Here is a 16810-nt window from a genome sequence, read left to right as displayed (position 1 = left end):
AAAAGCAATTATTAGAAAGACTATATCAGCACAGATAGTGAGGAAGCTTTGAAGAAAATGAGAGAAGGTCCCTTACCTGCATGATTTAAAAACATACATTCATAGAATCACTTGGACAGATTGTTAGATGAACAAGTCAAAGAACAGACAATACAGGCAAAAGTGAGTCATACCCCAAGTTTCTAATTCAATGGATGACAGTGTTGTTTTTCTTTTTTAGAAGCAATGCCTCTGCCCATTATTTCTATTGAATTATTAGTTTCTTACTGATTTTTAAAGGCTTGTCACATGTTAGAATATTATCACTTCATTAGTGAAATAAAGCTTGGTAGGAGAAGTACACTTGGTATCCTCCTCTGGCCTCTGCATACATACCAGTAACCCCCCCCCCACACACACACATATGTGCACACACCATACACAATAAACATTTAAGTCTACATGCTTTATGTGATATTAAAACCACTTTACAATTTACTCTTATGTAAGGGTGATATATTTAGAAACTAGTGAACTTTTGTTTTTATAATATTGATAAGAATTTATTTTAAAGGATAAGATGGATATATACCTTGTTTTAATAATGATTAGATATGGTTATTTTTTGGTTCTGTAGCTTTTATTTTACTCCACTGACTTCCCATTAATATTATACTTACATTTTTAATTTAAAAGATTATATGTATGAGGGTACCACATGAGTGCCTCGTGCTTATGGAGGCCAGAAGAGGCCATGGGATCCTTCAGAAGTGGTTGTGAGCCATTATATGGGTCCTGGGAATCCAACCAGAATTCTCCACTAGAGCAACTTGCTCTTAACTGCTAAGTCATCTCAGGCCACTTTTAAATTAAAACAAAAACAAAGTACCCATAGTTCTTTTGAGACAAACCCATTTTGAGTTTGCAAATACAAAGCCTGGGAAGTGGGATGAAACCTTATCTGTTCAGCTCCTCAGTTTACAATACGCAAATGGATTAGCTAAATAAAATAGTTGACCAGATTGCTAGTGGTTGCCATTTATTCTAAACACTAGTACCCTTATTTGTGTTATCCTCTCTGAAACAATTTTTCACATTTCCTCCCTATGGCTGACTTTGGACTTTAAAAAAAAATAGAATGGGGCTAGAGAGACAGATTAGTTGCTTTTCTGCTTGAGGACTCAAGTTTGGTTCCCAATACTCATGTTGAGATAGTTTACAAACTCTTGTTACTAGAGCTCAAGGGTCTTCACACACTTTGAATACAAATACATACACACACACACGCTAAATAAATGCATCTGTACATACATACCTGCATACATACAGATACATACATACATACATACATACATACATACATACATGGAACTAGAATGATGGCTCTGTAGACAAGATGTCTTGTTGCTCTTGGTTCCCAGCACCTACATGGTGACCTATAAACATTTCTAACTCTAGGTCCAGGTAGAATCATTTGCTGCCTTCTGCTAATCACCAAATCATACAAGTACATAGGGGCTATACAAACATTTATGCAGGCAAAATAGTCATACACAAACTAAACCTCAAGAATATACTAGTTGCAGGATGGTTACAGGCTGGAATAAATCTGCAACTGCAACTGCAAATTTGGCTATAGACATCTCTACCAAGTGGGTGAGGGTAATGGATTCCTGGGTTGTTTCAGGGATGAAAGGATGCTTTTGCTGAACATAGTGACTTCCCTTGGGCAGTGATCACTGTTGCTTGAAAGGGCTAAAAAAGTTTGGCATTAGTGCCTTCCTATTGTGTCTGTATTTCCTGCTTTAACCTTTGGGCCAGGTTTCTACTGGAGAGAAAAGGGGTTGGGGGCGATTGCAGGGGCTGTAACAGTCAGTCAATACCAGCTTCCCTGCAGTCCTCTCTGCTTTTTCTTTCCTATCCCAGAAAGGACTTCCTGTGCATTTTTGAGTTCATGATTTTCTAAGATGATTCCAGAAACTTGTGAACCACAAAGCTGACAAAAACCTGGATCACCATGCCCTCAAGATAAGAGAAAATCATCTTAAGGAGAGTGTCACTATGGGTGGCCCTGAAACATCAGCCTAAACTCAAGCCTCTAGAAAACTAATAGCTACTTGTAACCTGGTCCTCAGTATTCCCCAATTACTCCAAAGGCTGGGTGGGGCCTCCTTTCTAGGTTTTCATTATCTCCAATAAAGTCTACCTTCCCTTCCCGACAGTGTGTTGTCAGTATTTCTGCACTTTAAAGTGCAGAGCTCCCAGTGAAGCAAAGACCAAATAGTATGGAACCAGTCAACCTAGAGGTTTCAGCTTCCTGAAGTCTTCAATGCCTACAGTTTTCTCAGATGCTGTAAGCCCTGCTCAGCCCTCAGCTGTGCTCTGCAGTCTCCCCAAGTGAAATGAAGTGTGACCTTCTTGCAAACCAAAACCCTAGTACTCACCAGTGAGGACTGGGTCAGGGGACTGTGCTGTCTCTTGGGCCATGACTGGGCACCTGCACTCTTCAAAACGCAATGGGGGAGTTTATAGTTTCGTTTCTCTAAACCTGGGTGGTAAAAGCAAGCAGCATCCTGGGAGGAAGTACAAGATAGGTACAGTTTCCTTGTCGATTTTCAACTCTGAAGAGTCATTTAAAAAGTGGTCTAGTTTTGATGAAAACCCAGGCCCAAAATAATGCAGGGGAAGAAAGGTTTTCTATGACTAACAGGTTGCCGTCATCATCCAGAGAACAAGGAAGAAAGCAGGAGCAGGGAGGCTTTCTGGCTGCTTCCCTTGCCTCTCTAAACCTGCTGTCCACTACAGCCCACAACCACTGGCCCTGTGCTGCTGCTGCACACAGTGACCCATGCCTTCCTCCATCAACTTGCAGTCAGGACAATGCCACACAGGCCACTCTGATAGAGGCAAATATGGAGAAGGTCCTCTTCCCAGGTGTGTCAAGTCGACAACCACAAATAGCCCTCAACCAGCTGGAGAAAACCCACACCAGACACCCCTCCTGTGCTTGTGCTTAGTTTAAGGAACAACTGGTCTGTCCTTCTGAATATTGTAGCACATTGTTCAGCCTCTGCAAGAATATCTTCTAACTTCCATATAAAGACCAGGAAAGTATGAAGGCAACAGACACATGGAGAGACAGAGGCCTTGAAGGGAAATATCACATGAATGCATGTGTGTGTATATGCACATACTCACTGAAAGAGTATAGTAAGCTTTTCCTGTGTGTCATTTTGTGTGCATTTTAGACACATGACATATAGGGCAGTTAGAATCACTTCAGGTTGAAGTAATTCTCTTCTATCATGTGGGCCCTAGGAACTGAAAGGCTGTTGTGCTTGGCAGCATGTGGCTTTACCTGCTGAGCCATCTCTTTGGCCCGTAATTAGTATCTTCAAAGACAAAGAACTATTAAAGCCACAGTATAAAGCAGAATTCTTTAAATGATTTTCTCTGGGCAGCATACACCTTTAACCCTAGAACCTGTGAGACAGAATCAGGCCAATCTCTATGGGTCTGATGCCAGCCTGACTCAAACAAACAAATCCTCAAAGAAAAGAATGCTCTGAGAAACAAAGTAACAGGGCTGGAGAGATGGACCAGTGTCTCCTCCTTGCTTCATTTTAGTGACTTCCTTGAGTCCTTACATCACTACTGTGACTATCTTGCCACATCTACCTGTAGCTCAAGCTATCATTCTCACTGGGCAGTGGTGGCGCACGCCTTTAATGCCAGCACTTAGGAGGCAGAGGCAGGCAGATTTCTGAGTTTGAGACCAGCCTGGTCTACAGAGTGAGTTCCAGGACAGCCAGGGCTACACAGAGAAACTGTCTCGAAAAACCAAACCAAATAAACAACAACAACAACAAAACCCTGTCGTTTCTCTTTTTAATGCAATTCCTTTCAGGTTACACATCACAATTTTGACTAGCTGCAAGATTCCTAGCTCTACTCTGTGCACAACATTTCTTCCTTGCTTCTTTCTTCCTTTCTTTCTGTGTTCCTTGTCTTGTGCACTCAGGCACTACAGGGAACCTGGAAAGTTTCTTGTTCACAGTGTGTTCAGAATGGCCCCCTGCTGGGATGGTTAATGGTACAATGAAGTAATAGATTACTTGGGAGGGGGAAGATGTTGCTTTGTGGCAGAGTGAGTTCCTACATGCAGGAGGCCATGGGCTTATTCTCCAACAAAAAATACTTTCAATTACTGTGCATAGCGTTAGCACCTACATAGTCTCCAGACTCCTGCCCATCATTTGTAGTTCTTAACAGTCAATGAATTGTCAGAAATTTAACATCAAGTTTGTAGGTTAAAGATATAAAAGTTGGCCTTTTGGAGCATAAATTATAAATAATAATCACAAAAAACAATTTAGAAATGTATAAATTCTATTATAATTTTGTATTAATATACAAAATACAAAAGTTATAAGTTGTACAGTGGTATTTACATAAAATATATCATTTACAGTCTACTCATGTAAAGTTAAATAACTATAATAACACATGATACTTGATGCATATACATGCCCTTATTTTGTTTCTAACATAAGACACAAAATTAGACATAAAGTATCAATACCCTGAACAAAGGAAACAGAAATATTAACCACAATCTCATTGAAAACTGATGTAGTTCCACATTGATCAGTTCACTTCATGAATGGATATCAGATATAAAGTTATATTATTTTTTTCCGACACTTATTAAACCCACATTGGCAGAGGATTTCCTTTTCAAGCATGGTCCCAGCTTCATAACCATAATCCCATGTTAGTTCTGTTCTTGCTTTCACATACCTACAAAGTAAAAAGAGAAACATAAATCCTGCTAAATTATTCCACAGCAATCAACCTTGGATATTTCAATTTTCATATTAACAAAATCAGCCATCCTAAACTCAGTCTATTCTCTCTCCACATTGTCCACCAGTCAAAACAATCTTTATTAAAAGCAGTCATTTGGTCTTCTGAAAAAAGCTTGCAAATACTGGAAGAAGTGAGTCAGGTTTTAAGCAGAAGCAAGAGGGTAGTGGGCTTGATTATTGCTAGTATAACAGCTTTAATTACATTAATTGCTAGCACCACTTCTTTTGAAATTGCTTTGACACAAGAAGTTAAGACAGCTACTTTTGTTAATCATTTAGCAAAAAAATGTTACAAATGTGTTAAATATGTAAGAGGATTTAGATAGGCATTTGGAAGAATGGATTGATGCTCTTTATCCTATTCAAATTATTGGAAGAAGTTTCAGAAGTTAAGGGTAAGGAGCCATCTCGAGTGTCATGCCAAATACCATTGGATTTGTATTAGTTTTAAAATTTACAGTGGTAGTCAGTATAATTAGGAAAAAGTTGCAGTGTATTTGGCATAATTTTAACACCTCTCTGGATGTTTAACTTTGCATAGTGAGCTTATGAATTTCAAGAATGCTGTTCTGTTGAGTTCTTCTGTTGAGTGTTGATGCGGTAGATACTGCTGATAAAATTACCCATGGCCTGAGGTCAGTATTTCTATTTTGGTCAAGCTTCAAGAATAGCATATATAGCTTGTTATGCTAGCCCTTTTTGTCCTGGGAATACTTTTATTCCTGCCCATTGTGTTAAAGCTTGTCTTTAACAACATCAACATGTTGGCAGCCAAAGTACATGGCTTGAAACTGAAAATGGACTCCCAGACAGAGTTATTAAATTAACAGGCTGGCAAGCCAAGGATGGGTAAGATTCTGCACAGAGCCTTTCCAACCTAAGACAGAAGTACATTGCTTTTGATAATGCATATTCCATGATGGGTAAGGAAGGCATTCTTGTCAGAACAACCTAAGACAGGCTCGGTCTTGTTTATGAAATACAAAAGGGCGAGAGGCTAAACAGGGAATTCTCAACATAGGAATTCTAATGCCTGAGTAACACTTAAAGAAATGTTCAACACCCTTAATCATCAGGGAAATGCAAATAAAAATGACTCTGAAATTACATCTTACAGCCATCAGAATGGCTAAGATCAAAAACTCAAGAGACAGCACATGATGATAAGGATGTGAAGCAAGGAGAACACTCCTCCATTGCTAGTGAGAGTGCAAACTTGTTCAACTACTCTGAAAATCTATTTGGAAGTTTCTCAGAAAATTGGGAATAGTCTACCTCAAGACCCAGGTACACCACTCATAGGCCAAAAAAACACCCTATTGTACCAGAAGGACATTTGCTAAATTATGTTCATAGCAGCTTTATTCATACTAGCCAGAAATTGGAAACAACATAAATGTCCCTCAATTGAAGAATAAAGAAAATGTGGTATATCTACACAATGGGATACTATTCAGCTATTAAAAACAAGGACATCAAGAAATTTGCAGGCAAATGGATGGTACTTAAGAATATCATTCTGAGTAAGGTAACAGACCCAGAAAGATATGTACAGTATGTACTCACTTATAATTGGATATTAGCTATAAATTTCAGGACAACCATGTTACAATCCACAGACCCAAAGAAACTGGGTAATAAGAAGGGCCCAAGGGAGGATGTGTGAATCTCACACAGATGGGGAAACAAATACTCATTAGAGATGGGTGGAGAGAGGGAACTGGGTAGGAGAGGTAGTGATAGGGGTATGGTTATGGAAATCAGGTGTTGGGGTTAGGGGCAGGAGGGGGCTAGAGGTAATAATGGAAGTCAGTAGTGGGTATCTCTGGGGCCAGCAGGAGATGTGGGCTTCAGTGGTTGTATAGAGGTGATGCTAACTGATATTACTACCAGCAGGGATATAGAGACTCAAATACCTACCTCTTGTAGCAAGGCAGGACTTCCAGTGGAAGTCCACCCACAAAACCTTCAACCCAAAATGTGTCCAGCCTATAAGATGCTAAGTGAAAAAGATGGACCAGAGACTGAGGAAACAGCCAACCCCAATGACTGGTCCAACTTGAGACTCATTCCATGGGAGAAAGCTAACTCCTCACACTATTAATGATCCTCTGCTATGCTTGCAGACAGGAACTTAGCATAACTGTCTCCTGAGAGGCTTCATGCAGCAGCAGATGGAAAGAGATGCAGAAACCCATAGCCAAACATCAGCTGGAGATTGGGGTATCTTGTGGAATAATGGGGTTAGGATTAAGGGACCCTGAGGAGTCAAAGACATCACAAGAAGACCTAGAGAGTCAACTAACCTGGGCCCATGGGGGCTCACAGATACTGAACCACCAGCCAAAGAGCATACAGGGGCTGGACCTAGGCGCGCGTGCGCGCACACACACACACACACACACACACACACATTTGTAGCAGATGCACAGCTTGGTCTTCATGTGGGTGTCCTAACAATTGGAACAGGGGCTGCCTCTGACTTTGTTGCCTGCAATTGTATCATCCCCTTTCCCTACCTGGACTTCCTGGTTGAGCCTCAGTGGAAGAGGAGGTGCTTAGTCCTTCTGGAACTAGATGCTCCAGGGTAGGGTAGTACCTAAGGAGGGCCTCCCCTTTTCCTTAGAGAAGGGGTGAGGCTAATGGGGAAATGAATATGGAGGGGTAGGACTAGGAAGAGAGGAGGGAGGGTAGCTACAATTGGGACATAATGTGAACTTTAAAAATAAAATAAATCATGAAAGAGAGAGAAAGAGAAAGAGAGAAAGAGAGAGAGAACATGAACTTCATTTAGACCGAGGAAGAACCTGCAGAAAGTTGCTAAATAAAACATGCTGTCCAACTGGAGTTACATGTCTACCTTCCTTCTATGGATGCAACTGTGAACATGGAGTATGCAAAAAATACTGTGGGCCTGAATGATGCGGCACCTAGCTGTCCAAGCTGTGTTCCCTGTGTAGGTATATGATGAGCTCCACTGGTTTCCTTTCCACCTGGCTATGATGATCATGTGATAGAAAAGGAATTCATAACATCAACCTCTTTCATAATTGGATTTCCTAGAAATCCAAGTATAGTTGCCATACGTATTTGATGACCAGTGTCCTAGAACAAAGTCAATCACTTGTCATTTGTCTTAATGCATACAGTTCCATAGCAATGGCTGGCATGCTTTCTCAAAGCACTAACTATACCTTAACTTTGCAATACTCATGCACTCGTTCTAGCTGTGCGGTGGTCAAAGCCACTGCTTTGTGTGTGTTGGGTGTTCTAACATCCTCATCCTACAGCTACTTCACTTTTAAAAGTGCTGTCTAACACATGTCCGTACCCATTGTTTCTTCATAAATACAACTCTCTTACATTTACTTACTAATACTTGTAAATAATACTACAGATTAGTAAAGCCTTATGTGAGACTGGGAGTAAATCTGAAGTAGATTAAAAAACATTATCCTAAAAAAAGTTAAGTAAAGGTCTAGGTGAGGCCTTCAATCCCAACACTTTAGAAGCAGAGGTAGGTGGATCTCTGTGAGCCAGAGCTACAAAGTGAGATCTTATCTCAAAAACAAACAAACAAAACCCCAAACAAACAAAAGTCAACAACAAAACCAAAAGCAAACCAAAAAACTACATAATCAGAAAAGTAACAGGGGTCTGTGCAGAGGGACCCACAGGTAAGAAGCAGCAACTGAGAGAAACAGGTGGGGAAAAATAGAACGGATTACTTGACTGATGGTTAGGAGGGTACAGACAGCAAGTTAAAAAGCTAATCATTTAGCCACACCTGGTGGTATACACTAGCAATCCCAGCACACGGGAGGCTAAGGTAGAAGGACTAAGAGTTCAGGGCCAGTCTGGTGGTAGTAGCCCATGCCTTTAATCCCAGCACTTGGGAGGCAGAGACAGGAGGATCTGGGTTCAAGGCCAGGTTTACAAAAAAACCCTGTCTTGAAAACAAACAAATAAAAAGCAAGTCAACAACAACAAAAAAGTTCTGGGTTATGTACTGAGTTCCAAGTCAGCAAAGAATAAATGGCAAAACCCTGTTATACAAAAACCCAAAAAGCTAAATGAATCTCTCTGCTTTCTATAACATATACAATTAACTAGTGTAAAAAATGTTTATATTTACAAGTAAGTCAAATTATAAAACTACATATTGAGAAGTTTGTTTTTATACTATATCATTCATGAGTATGTGCAATAAAAACTAATTCTGTTAATCAAAACAAGAGAACATAGCACTCTCCCTCCTGTTTCCTGAACTGAATTATGTAATCTGATGTCTTCAGTTTCTTAGGAAATTAATCTTAAATGAGATTAAGAATAGAAATCCCAACCACCTAAATTTTTACTGAATAGTTAACAGTTTAGGTAAACTGACTATCTTATGATACCAGATGTTTGGGGTTCTGTTGCATCTTTTCAATATTTTTTTCATATTTACTATTTTAAAAGTCACAGCTGTAGGATTAAAGTGTATAAGCAAAGTAAATCACAAACCTGTTGGTGAAGAAGGCCACCAATGGAAAATTCCTGTCATGAGTTTCTACAAAAACATTCTGTACCCAGAGATTCGGACAGCAACTATGCTGTTAAAAAAACAAATTAAAAAGAGGTAAGACACAGCATAAAATTTAGAAAGTATGTGAATATCCTTGTTTCCTACACATCTCACTGAATTTTGTCTTTCTCAGTTTAAGTAATATGCAATCTACCAGTTTTTAGCAGTGTAGTTAATAGCAGGAACCAATTCAGTATAGCCATTCAGACATCATGCTGATAGAAATACAAAATAAAACCCCCAATAGAGTTTTTTTTTTTTTTTTGGTCAGTACTTAATATTATTATAAATACACTTATCTTTCAACTCATCAACACTATATTAAAAATGTTCTGTATAGAACCATCTGCATAGATATCTATGTGTAAGATTGTTAATAAATATTGGTTTTTAAACAGGAAACACTTGGAAATAATCTTAATACCTGCCTCTTGGGAACTAGTTAAAATGAACATAATGGAAATCTGTGCAGCATATAAAGAGACACATACTAACAAGAAGAATTAGGCCTAGTGAGATGGCTCAGTGAGGAAAGCCATTTACCAACAAGCCAGACAACCTGAGTTTGAACTTACAAGGTAAAAAGGGGAGAAACAAGTCTCCAAGTTATTCCCTAGCCTCCACACACGCATGTGGCTTGTGTGCATCGCCCTCACCCACATACAAAATAAATGAGTATAAAATAGGAGACCAGGAGCTCCTGTGTACTGATACAGAATAAACTCAGGAGAGTACTGTCAGCTCAAAAGTGAATGTAAGAGATAGCTCAGTCAGTAATGGACTTGTTATGCAAGCATGTAGACCTGAGCTCAATCTCCAGACCCCATGTGAAAGATCCAGGTATGGAGGCACATGCTCATATTAGGACCAGAGCAGTAGAGACAGGAGGATCCCTGGGGCTTGCTGGCCAGACAGCCCGGCTTGATTAGTGAACTCCAGGCCAATGGATAACCTTGTTTTAAAAAAAACCAAAGTGAATATCACTGAAAGAACAACACCCATGACTGACTTCAGGCTCCCAAACACACAGGCACACATACACTCATACACTCACAAAGTGAATAAGGTATACAAAAAAGGACCAACACCATACATGTATTTACTTGCATTTGCAGAACTTAAAAAAAAAAAAAAAAAAAAAAAAAAAAGAGCAAGAATAAACAAGAGCCATAGAATGGGGTCAGGGGAATTGGCAGCTAATACCTTTCAAGAGAAAGCTCTAACTGGGCAGTGAGTTTCAGGACAGTCAGGGCTACACAGAAAAGACACTGTCTCAAAAATGTAAAATAAATAAATAAATAGCGAAGGCCCTGAAAACAAACAAAAGTGTTGACAGAGTTTAACACCAAGAGTATATGCGAAATATCCTTATATCCTAACCCAAACTAGCACTTTGAAAGGAGAATGTATAAGTAGTTGACTTCTCTCAACACAGCCACATAACCTCTTTCCAAGGCTCAGAACATAATGGTTCTCTCAGTACCTCCTCCATTCCAGTATTCTTAGCTGTCCTGTTTTCTCAATACTGATGTTTATTACCATGAAAAGACTCACAAAGACATCAAGCCTCTACAATAGCCTCATATATGGCCGTCATTCAGCTTCAGTGCTGATTAGCTCCCAATATTTTTTTGCAACTTATACAATTGAATTTGTAAACAGTGTGTATTTTGTGCACACATGTGCATGTGAAGGCATGCATGCATATCTGCATGTGTCTGTGGAAGCTGGAAGTCAAGTGTCAGACAGATGTCTGGATTGCTCTTCACCTTAAATTTTCATCCTTTATAACCCTATTTTTTGAAACAAAGTCTCATTGAACCTGGAGCTCGATGATTGGCTAGACAAGCCAGTAAGCCCCAGCATCTTCCCGTCTTTTCCCCAGTACTAGGATTACAAGTGTGTGTGTGTGTGTGTGTGTGGTATTGTGTACATGCACATGTCTGTGTATGTCATGAGGAAGTCAGAGGAGAATGTTGGATACTCAGAATTATCATGTTTTACCATAATCCTTTGAGACAGCATCTCTCACTGAAACTGGGCCTAACCAGCCTTCTGTCTCTACCCATGAGAGTGCTGGGGTTACAGGCATGCATACAGCCACACTAGCTTTAAATGTGGGTGCGGGAGTCCAAACTCAGGTCCTCATGATAGCTTGGCAAGCACTTTACTGAGTCATTCTCCCAGCCCTGTAAACTTCTTGACCTATTGACATTCTTTGGTTTTATGGGTGTTTGTTTGTTTGTTTTTGTTTTGTGTTTTAATGACCGGTTCTGACACTGTAGCCCAGGCTGGTCTAAGACTTAGGAAACCCACCTGCCTCAGCCTGAGAAGTGCTGAAATTACAGGCATGAGCTACCATGCCCAGCATTTCTTAAGTTCTCTAATGCAAATCAATTTATATTAGTTAGTATGATCCTCAAAAAAAAACAAAAACAAAAAAAAACCCAAAATATTAGCAGCAGAAATTAAACATCAGGAAACAGCACGCACAGATACACAGAGGACTGACTTGGGTAGTCTGTTCTGTCTTTAGAATCTATTAATCTTATCTTCCTGATAAATTTTAAAGAAAAGAGTGCTTAAAAACAGGAATATCAACCCTGATACTCACATTGAGGAAACGGCCCACATTTCCTTCTTTTGAAGCATCCAATAGAAACAGACTCTCCTTACTGAGCTGCATCAGGGAAGCAGATGGAATCTTTGTCTTTTCACTTGGCAGCTCCTCATCACACAAGACCTGCTGGCTTTGAGAGGCTGCAGGCTCTTCCTCTTGGGACTTTTTTACTGGGACTTCAAGCACCTGCTTAATGTTCTTACTACTCAATATGGCTGCATGCTTACACCTGTGTACTGGGAAAGTGTCTTCTCTACTTGTAGTTATATCTATCACATCTGATTCAGTCAGCTGTTTGTCTTCAGAATCTCCAACTTGATTTGAACTTAAGTCCTCTAGTAGACATTGTTAGGAAGGAATTGTCAGGACATATAATTGTCTGGGTAATAGCGCTAAGATTAAGTTAGATGACAGTTGCTTTAATTGGCCCTAATCTTTAACACATGTTAATGTAGGCAGTATCACTTGAACTTTATAAATGAAAACATTGAGTCTGGGGAACTTAGAAGATTTATCTGACTCATGCAGGGAACTGCACACACACACACACACACACACACGCCCAGCTTCTAAAGCCTGTCTTTTTACCGTGGCATCACCTCTTTTAATCAATCTACATGTTGGTTTCTCATTAATGTATTTAATAGCAAATCCAAAAAAAGTGACTTTCTTTTCATCAACTCTGGAATCTACATTTAAGTATATTCTAGATATATGCAACAAAGGGAGTGGCTAGGCCTTTAACATGTTATAGCCCTAAGAAAACTGTCAGGAGTTATTTTTTCCCTAAACTCCAAAAACAACTGCATTTCCAAGGGCTTATTATACATATTAATGTTTGGTGCCTTTACTAAATGACCAGTCAAAAATTGTACTTTTATAAACCAATAAAGGTGATGAGCTGTTTAGTCAGGTTTTGCACCCATAATGGAATTAACCATTTGTGAACATACAAGGTATGAATTCATGTCAGATAGAATAAGTAAATTCATGTACTTAAAAGAAAAAAACAACCCACTCATGCAATATAATCCTTAAGAGAAAAAAAAACAACCCACTCGTGCAATACAATCCAATGCCCACCCCCATTATACTTCAGTTAAAAAGTTGATCTAGACAGACGATATGATACAGTGGGTAAAAATATTTGCTGCCAAGCTTGAAGTTCTGAGTTCAATCCTTGGCACTCCATATGGTGGAAGGAAAAAACAGATTCCCAAAAGCTGTCCTCTAATCTTGGCCATGCTATACATACATGAATATTCTTTTCCTTCAAATAAACAGGTAAATATTTTTTTTTTAAAAAAAGAGGGGGAGGCAAAAATCTTTGGAGGTATTTTTCTTTTCCAAAAAAAAAAAAAAAAAGCTAATGTGAAAGAGGCAGGAGCAGACTAGTGGTTACGACGAGGAAGAGGGAGCAGCGTGAGGTTGCTCGTAAGTGTATGGGTGCAGTTGTTAGGAGGTGTAACTTCTAAAGTCCCAGACAGCACAGTAAGATAACAGTGGATGAAATAATTCATGGCATATTTTCAAATAGCCAATAGGGAAGAAATGACAAATCCCTGAGGTAAATGATCATTATACAGTGTATAATGAATGCCACAGTACACTGAGAAATATATGTAACTGTTAATTAAAAATATTATTAGAAAGAAATTATATTTCCCAAAAATAAAGGCTTCTGGTGAAATCATTATCATATGGCTCTTTGGTCAAAGATCCTGACACTTTCTTCTAGTTATATGGTGTTATTTGGACCGCCTGCTAACGATACTTAGCAAATGATGCAGACAGTGAAGGAGCTGAAGCAACCATACTCATTATGGCTCACGTGTATTAAAGGGTAAAGGAACTATTACTAAAATGCTCTTTCTTAATAGAACTTCCCCAGCAAGGAGCAGCCATACCTCCACCACTTTATCCTTCAACACTAGTTGGGGAGTTTAGGTTGTAGATAAAGGATACGAAATGGGAGAAGAGGCTGCAGTGGCTGTCCAGTTGTTCCCTGAACAGGACATCTGTCATTCATATCTCTCTACTGAGGGATCCTTTGAAATACAAAAATTCAGAAACCCAGGTCTGCCCCAGTTGTAACACTTATCATGCAGAGACTGTACTCTATTCTGTGGACGTTGATTTATACCCTTGCTAGCATTACACTGAGCATCCTATACAGTGGTGTGGACTGAACTGCCAGAGCGATGTATCTTTAAGAGTCCAAAAGGAAGATTTGAAATGTGGCTGCTTTGGATAGCACTTCCAAAGCCACAGACAACACCTGTGGACCATGCAGACAGAGCTGTCCACTCAACCCCTCTTCCGTGCAGTAGGTCACTGCTGAAATCAGACCAGAAGTCTGCAAACTCCTATAAATTTTGGACTAATCACCAAGAATTTAGCAGTTATATGGTCTCTGTTGTGACTATTCAATTATGTTCATGTAGAGGGAAAACAGAAACCTGTAAATCAATTCCTACAGCTTACAGTTCACTAAAACTTCATTCATGGACACTCGTAAGCTCACCTAATTCTCAAGTGTCAAGAAATATTATATACACTGTCTGATTTTTTCTCAACTATTTAAAAACAAAAAGCATGCTTTTATCAATCACAATTAACATTTGGCAGGCCAGATTTGGAGTACAGTTTACTGATGTCCACTTGATAAACCCATCAGTTTGTTATGAAGTCTATGGAAAAGAGCTGTAGATTTAAATAAAGGGACAAAAAGGCAGGGAAGTAGGCAACCATAAAGAAATGAAGCCTACCGTGAGCTCTCCAAGCTTTAGAGTTCAAGTGTTCTTGAGCTGATTTAAATCCGGTCTTATCTTCTAGGGCAGCAGAATCTAGGCAAACAAATCCCTTCAAAGAGAATAAGAAAGGCAGCGGTGCTTTCTAAGCCAGGAAAAAGTACTTAGCAGTATCACTCTATAGCTCACATACAGTTGGTTAGGTCTGAAAAGTCGCAGAGCTGGGACGATAAGGAGCCCTAGCATAGGTGGGGCCAACACAGTGTAGACACAGACAGATTGTAAACTATCTCTAGGCACATTCGTAAGCTACAACTACAAATCTGTCAAGATATTATCTGGGCTAAAAACATAATAAATTTGTAACTCAGACTTTTGCACATAGCCTGTATGTTCAAAGCAACAAAATAGATCCTACATAGTACTATGTAGCATAAATATTTCCGTAAAGACTGGAAAGGTAAGACAATGGTTGATGTACTCGGAGAGGCATCTCTCTTGTTTTCCAAGATAGTGTAGCCCAAGCTGACTTCAAACTCATGACTCTCCTGAATTGCCCCTCACCCCCCAAGGCACTAACATTACAGGTGAGCTCAGTTTCATTTTGTAATTTTTACCATGTTTTCCTCATTGCAATGAAAAACAGCTCTCTTGGATTTAGGTCTTCCAATGACTGTATGATGCTGAGTTCTTGAAATATTTCTATAGTTCATTTCCCTAAAACAGAAAAGTTTTTCTGTGAATCACCAAAACCTCATTTTATTAGACCTTAAATATAGGTAGCATCATTACTTCATAAACTTCCATTATTGTTACAAATTAATCTAGAGATTGGAGAAATGGCTCAGTGGTTAAGAGCACTGGCTGCTCTTCCAGAGGACATGGTTCAATTCCCAGCACCCACAGGGCAGCTCAGAATCATCTGTAACTCCGGTTCCAGGGGATCCAACATCCACTTCCAGCCCCTGAGGGCACCAGGCACACAAGTGATAACATAGCAAGTGATAAGGCAAAACACCCATACACATAAACTTAAAATTAAAATATTAAAGAAATTAATTTATATAATATCTACACTAGTTAATGGAGAAAGAAAACGACAATCATTAGATATCAGTAATTTTAAAATGTGTCTTTAAACATTAAGGGACCTTAATAAAGCTTTCCAAAGAGAATAATGATACAGAAAATTAAAATGTATAGCATTCATAAAGAATCAGATGAAAGTTATCCACAGTGAACTCAGAAATGAGGCACAGAGGAACTATGCTGGCTAGATACTAAGTAAGAATACTGGGTTTCTAGAAGTGTTAAACTTAAATTGTGAGGTAAGATGATGTTTAGGCAAGGAATGCTGATAAGAGAGAAAAAGAGAGACACAGAGGGGACAAACCCCAAACATTTCTGAGTTCTTACTTACACAACAGGCTCCTTGAGATCACTGCTAAACTCAGGAGGACATCCCTCAGTTTTAGGATTTTCACAGTGTGCTTCACAATCTGAACATACGACTTCTATTTTCCGCTTTTTGGAAAATGAAGTTTTCACAATGTGCTGTTGCTCTCTTCCATTTTTACCAATATTAGTTTTCTCAGGAGTGGTTCTGCTCAGTAACTTTCCTAAAATAAAACACATAGTGTACAAAACAGTTGGTATCTGTCTTCTCTGTGCTAGGAGCACCTTGTTTCTAGAGCGATAAACTCACCCTACAAATTCTAGAATATATCAAAGAAAACCATTCCAAGATACTAAAAAAAGACTAACGGGAAACTTACTGTCTTACATTCATGATAAATATGAGCTATTTGAAAGAAGCACCAGTCCATTTTGATATTTTATAAAGATCCACAGTAATGTAAAAACAAAAACACTCTAGATAAGACTTGATTTTTTTTTAGTTTGAAATCTTAAACTCTTCTGAAAAGTGACCTATTTAAAACTTGTGACCTCGATCAATTATTATGCACAAACTCAGTTTAATATTAAAATCTGTCTCATTTAATCCATCTTCTTTCAAGAGTCAAAA

At 39.0% G+C, this 16810-nt stretch overlaps 1 protein-coding gene across 2 annotated transcripts in view; it reads right to left on the bottom strand.

Moving 5' to 3' along the window:
* Window positions 1-3853: 3853 nt before the first annotated feature.
* The window catches only part of Setdb2 (SET domain bifurcated histone lysine methyltransferase 2), a 34477-nt gene continuing 21520 nt past the window's right edge, over window positions 3854-16810 (bottom strand). The window contains exons 9-15 of one of the 2 annotated variants that reach the window (XR_013109339.1): window positions 16205-16403; window positions 15402-15501; window positions 14803-14896; window positions 12029-12369; window positions 9354-9442; window positions 7367-7564; window positions 3854-4779 (exon numbers count right to left, since the gene is read on the bottom strand). Coding sequence is in view for 1 of the 2 variants with exons in the window: in XM_034498938.2 (XP_034354829.1) it covers window positions 4662-4779; window positions 9354-9442; window positions 12029-12369; window positions 14803-14896; window positions 15402-15501; window positions 16205-16403 (941 nt within the window). In the remaining variant the exon portion in view is untranslated. The remainder of the gene's footprint in view (window positions 4780-7366; window positions 7565-9353; window positions 9443-12028; window positions 12370-14802; window positions 14897-15401; window positions 15502-16204; window positions 16404-16810) is intronic. The other variant, XM_034498938.2, reaches the window with a different exon arrangement.

Source organism: Arvicanthis niloticus, chromosome 3 (genome assembly GCF_011762505.2).
Source record: "Arvicanthis niloticus isolate mArvNil1 chromosome 3, mArvNil1.pat.X, whole genome shotgun sequence".
Taxonomy (NCBI): domain Eukaryota; kingdom Metazoa; phylum Chordata; class Mammalia; order Rodentia; family Muridae; genus Arvicanthis; species Arvicanthis niloticus.
This window is presented reverse-complemented; position numbering and strand designations above follow the sequence as displayed.